Genomic DNA, 4,834 nt, shown 5'->3' on the forward strand with positions numbered 1-4,834 from the left:
TTATCTAGTACATTCCGTTTGCCTGTAAGATAACATCTATCAGGCAGTCCAAGTCTTGGGGGAAAAAAAAAAAAAAAAAAAAAAAAAAAAAAAAATTTTTTTAAAAAAAAAAAAAAAAAAAAAAAAAGGCCTTGGTTCTTTTTAGCAGAGAATAGGATTTTGCAGATAACATCTGGGCACCTGGTGTACTTATTGATATTGGGATATCATTGCTTTTAGACACTCTCAAGTGGACAAAGCTAGGATATGTGTGTGTATGTTTGTGCGTGTCTGTGTATATGTGTATAAATGCATGTATATATACACATTCATATATAATATGTTAAATTACTCTTTATTTGCTGATTGGGTCAGTACCCCTGTTAGTAATCAATGTTCCATCTCTGCTGCAACTTTTTTTTTTTTAAGTTTTTTGTTTATTTCAAAAGGATTTTGGGAAACAGATGGTGTTTGATTACATGAGTAAGTTCTTTAGTGATGATTTCTGAGATTTTGGCGTACCCATCACATAAGGAATGTATACTGTACCCAATGTGTAGTCTTTTTATCCCTCACCCCCTCCCTCCCTTTCCCCCCAAGTTCCCAAAGTTCAGTGTATCATTCTCCTCCCTTTGCATTCTCATAGTTTAGCTCCCACTTATGAGTGAGAACATAATGATGTTTGGTTTTCCATTCCTAAGTTACTTCACTTAGAATAATAGTCTCCAATTCCATCCAGGTTGCTGTGAATGCCATTATTTCATTCCTTTTTATGGCTGAGTAGTATTTCATGGTATATATCTATACACAACTATATATGTATTTACAACATTTTCTTCATCCACTCATTGATGGGCATTTGGGCTGGTTCCATATTTTTACAATTGTAAATTGTGCTGCTGTAAACATGCATGTACAAGTATTTTTTTTTTTAATGACTCCTTTTCCTCTGGGTTGATACCCAGGAGTGGGATTGCTGGATCAAGTGGTAGATCTACTTTTAATTCCTTAAGGAGTCTGCATACTGTTTTCCATAGTGGTTGTACTAGTTTACATTCCCACCAACAGTGTGAAAATATTCCCTTTTAACCATATCCACTCCAACATTTATTATTTTTTGATTTTTTTATTATGGCCATTCTTGCAGGAGTGAGGTGCTAGTAGACTGTGGGTTTGATTTACATTTCCCTGATAATTAGTGATGTTAAGAATTTTTTCATGTTTGTTGGTAATTTGTATACCTTCTTTTGAGAATTGTCTGTTTATGTCCTTGGCTCACTTTTTGATGGGATTGTTTTGTTCTTGCTAATTTGACTTCCTTATAGATTCTGGATATTAGTCCTTTGTTGGATGTACAGATTGTGAAGATTTTCTCCCACTCTATGAGTTGTCTTTTTACTCTGCTGATTATTTCTTTTGCTGTACAGAAGCAAAAGAATTCTTATCTATTTATCTTTGTTTTTGTTGCATTTCCTTTTGGGTTCTTGGTCATGAAGTCTTCGCCTAAGCTAATGCCTGGACAGATTTTTCCAATGTTATCTTGTAGAATTTTTATGATTTCAGGTCTTAGATTTAAGTGTTTGATCAATATTGAGTTGATTTTTGTGTAGGATGAGAGGTGAGGATCCAGTTTCATTCTTCTACATGTGGCTTGCCAGTTATCCCAGCACTGTTTGTTAAATAGGGTATCCTTTCCCCACTTTAAGTTTTTGTTTGCTTTGTCAAAGATCAGTTGACTGTAAGTATTTGGCTTTATATCTGGGTTCTCTGTTCTGTTCCATTGGTCTATATGCCTATTTTTATTCCAGTACTATGCCATTTTGGTGACTGTGGCTTTACAGTATAGTTTGAAGGCAGGTAACATAATGTCTCCCAGATTTGTTCTTTTTGCTAAGTCTTACTTCGGCTATGCAGGTTCTTTTTTTGGTTCCATATGAATTGTAGGATTGTTTTTTCAGTTCTGTGAAGAATGATGGTGGTATTTTCATGGGAATTGCTTTGAATTTGTAGATTGCTTTTGGCAATATAGTCATTTTCACAATTATTGCCTCTACCCATCCATGAGCGTAGGAGGATGTGTTTTTCCATTTGTTTGTGTCGTCTATGATTTTTTTCCAGCAGTGTCTTGTCATTTTCTTTGTAGAGGTTTTTGACCTCCTTGGGTAAGTATATTCCTAAGTATTTAATTTTATTTATTGCAGCTGTTGTAAAAGGGGTTAATGTGATTTTCAGCTGGGTTGCTATTGGTGTATAGGAAAGCTACTGATTTGTGTACATTAATTTTGTATACTGAAATTTTGCTGAATTCATTTGCCAGTTCTAGGAGCTTTTTGGATGAGTTTTTAGGGTTTTCTAGGTATATGATCATGTCATCAGCAGTGACACTTTAACTTCCTCGTTAACAATTTGCATGCTCTTTATTTCTTTCTCTTGTCTGATTGCTCTGGCTAGGACTCTGCTGCAACTTTGTCCTCCATGCTAATACTTTTCTCATCCCTCCTGGGCCCTGACATCCCACACCTGGCTTCCCTTCTGCATGGATACCCTCCTTACCCTGCTCACTCTCTGATTCTCCTTGTTGGATTGACTTCCCCTATGGATACCCTCCTGTCTCATTCAGGTAACTTTATCCCACAAGACCATGTCTACAAGTGGGTGCCATCTCCCCTCTTTTGGGCTCTGACTCGACACCAGGTCAAGCCTCACATGAGTGCCCTCCTTACCCTGCTTGTGTGCTTACACACCCCATTCCGGGGTACTTCTCCATGAAGATACCCTCATTCCTCTGCTCTGACACGTTCTGCCAAGTGGTCCCACACTGTGACAGCCTATTCAACTCATTCTGTCTTTGATGCTACACATCGGGCTACCTCTCTGCTTCCTGGGCTCATGAATGCAAACCAAATAATCCCCACACATGTATACCTTCCTCACTACATTTGGGCTCCAGCAGCTCCACAGCAGGCCACCACCTGGCTGTAGATGCCCACCTTACCTTACATAAGCTCTGACATGCCTCGCTGGCCAGTGTGGCTCTCTTTCCCTTGTGGCAGAGATACCCACCATGTTCTGCTTTATGACTGAGTTGCTTAGGAAGGGAAGAGGAAGAACTCCTTTGCCTTACCCATGAGCTGTTTTTTTGTTTTTGTTTTTTTCTTTTGTGGCACTTGTTTTTGAATAGTTAAAATTAACTCCCCTAATTTCCATCTCATAATTTGTTGCATATTTTGCACTTGTTTTTTCTTTTCTTTTTCTTTGCATGTGTGTCTTTTCAACTGAGTGGATTGGTTATGTTTTTCATAAATAGATAAGATTTTTCCCCCTAATTTACTAGAAAAAATTTTTACCAAGTCAGGAGGAAATTCCTAAATAAGTGAAAGTTACCGAGTGTCTTAGGCTCAGTAGCATACTAGCAGAGTTGTGTCCCAACAGGCCTCCATGCAATTCCAGGGCTGCTGTAAAAATACGTGGCATTAGGCCGGGTGCGGTGGCTCAAGCCTGTAATCCCAGCACTTTGGGAGGCCGAGGCAGGTGGATCACAAGGTCAAGAGATCGAGACCATCCTAGTCAAAATGGTGAAACCCCGTCTCTACTAAAAATACAAAACATTAGCTGGGCATGGTGGTGCGTGCCTATAATCCCAGCTACTCAGGAGGCTGAGGCAGGAGAATTGTCTGAACCCAGGAGGCGGAGGTTGCGGTGAGCCGAGATGGCGCCATTGCACTCCAGCCTGGGTAACATGAGTGAAACTCCGTCTCAAAAAAAAAAAAAAAAAAAAAAAAAAAATACGTGGCATTTCTGTAGAGGGAGTATCTGCCCAGGAGGTTTGCTCTTGTTCAGCATTAGCACTCCCCCTTGTGATTTGTCATCATTCTTTAATATCAAAAGTATTGGCTTTTAAATTAAGTATATCCAATAAGTACCTCTTAAAGAAAATTAATTTTTCTTGTTTTCTTAAAAATATTTAGAATTGAAATTTAAATGTATTAAAACAATATTGATAAAATACATCTATCTATCATATGGTACAACAATTTTTTTTTTTTTTTTTTGAGACTGAGTTTCGCTCTTGTTACCCAGGCTGGAGTGCAATGGCGCGATCTCGGCTCACCACAACCTCTGCTTCCTGGGTTCAAGCAATTCTCCTGCCTCAGCCTCCTGAGAAGCTGGGACCACAGGCACAAGCCACCATGCCCAGCTAATTTTTGTATTTTTAGTAGAGACAGGGTTTCACCATGTTGACCAGGATGGTCTCGATCTGTTGGCCTCGTGATCCATCCGCCTCGACCTCCCAAAGTGCTGGGATTATAGGCGTGAGCCACCGCGCCCAACCTAGTACAACAATTTAAGAATTATATGCTTTTATTGTTTGTCAGTTATTTCTTGTGTCAGTATATTACATTTAATTTTGTAAAAATTAGAATGAGTCATTGATAGATATTTTTATGTGAATAAAAGGGACTTAATGTCTCTATATATCACCATCTTCTAAATGAATTTGTGTATCAGATCAAGATACAAATAGGAAGAATTTATGTCAGTGTGGAGTTTTTAGAAATATTATGTAGGAATTTTAAAAACAGGATTGGCTATTTGTTCAATAAAAAAAAATCTGGAGCCATTTGTTCAATTAAAAAAAAACAGGATTGGCTATATTAAAAAATATTTCTACTGTGCATCACCTTTCAGGTGTTTCTGCCCAGTTTTCCTTCATAGTCAGATGCTCTGGGAGCTGGTGCTGTTGGGGGAGCCCCTTGTGGTTATGGCACCATCACCATCGGAATCATCAGAGACTGTATTGGCACTTGTTAAGTAAGTATATTTGGTTACTATTTTTGACTTTTTTTTTTTTTTT

The 4,834-nt window shown here is 38.3% G+C and overlaps 1 protein-coding gene across 1 annotated transcript in view; it reads left to right on the plus strand.

The window, feature by feature from the left end:
• DENND6A (DENN domain containing 6A) overlaps nucleotides 1–4,834 on the plus strand; it is a 72,044-nt gene that overhangs the window by 48,571 nt on the left and 18,639 nt on the right. The window contains exon 10 of the mRNA XM_017527336.2: nucleotides 4,669–4,791. Within this exon, the coding sequence (XP_017382825.1) occupies nucleotides 4,669–4,791 (123 nt within the window). The remainder of the gene's footprint in view (nucleotides 1–4,668; nucleotides 4,792–4,834) is intronic.

Source organism: Cebus imitator, unplaced genomic scaffold (genome assembly GCF_001604975.1).
Source record: "Cebus imitator isolate Cc_AM_T3 unplaced genomic scaffold, Cebus_imitator-1.0 Scaffold48, whole genome shotgun sequence".
NCBI classification, from domain to species: Eukaryota; Metazoa; Chordata; class Mammalia; order Primates; family Cebidae; genus Cebus; species Cebus imitator.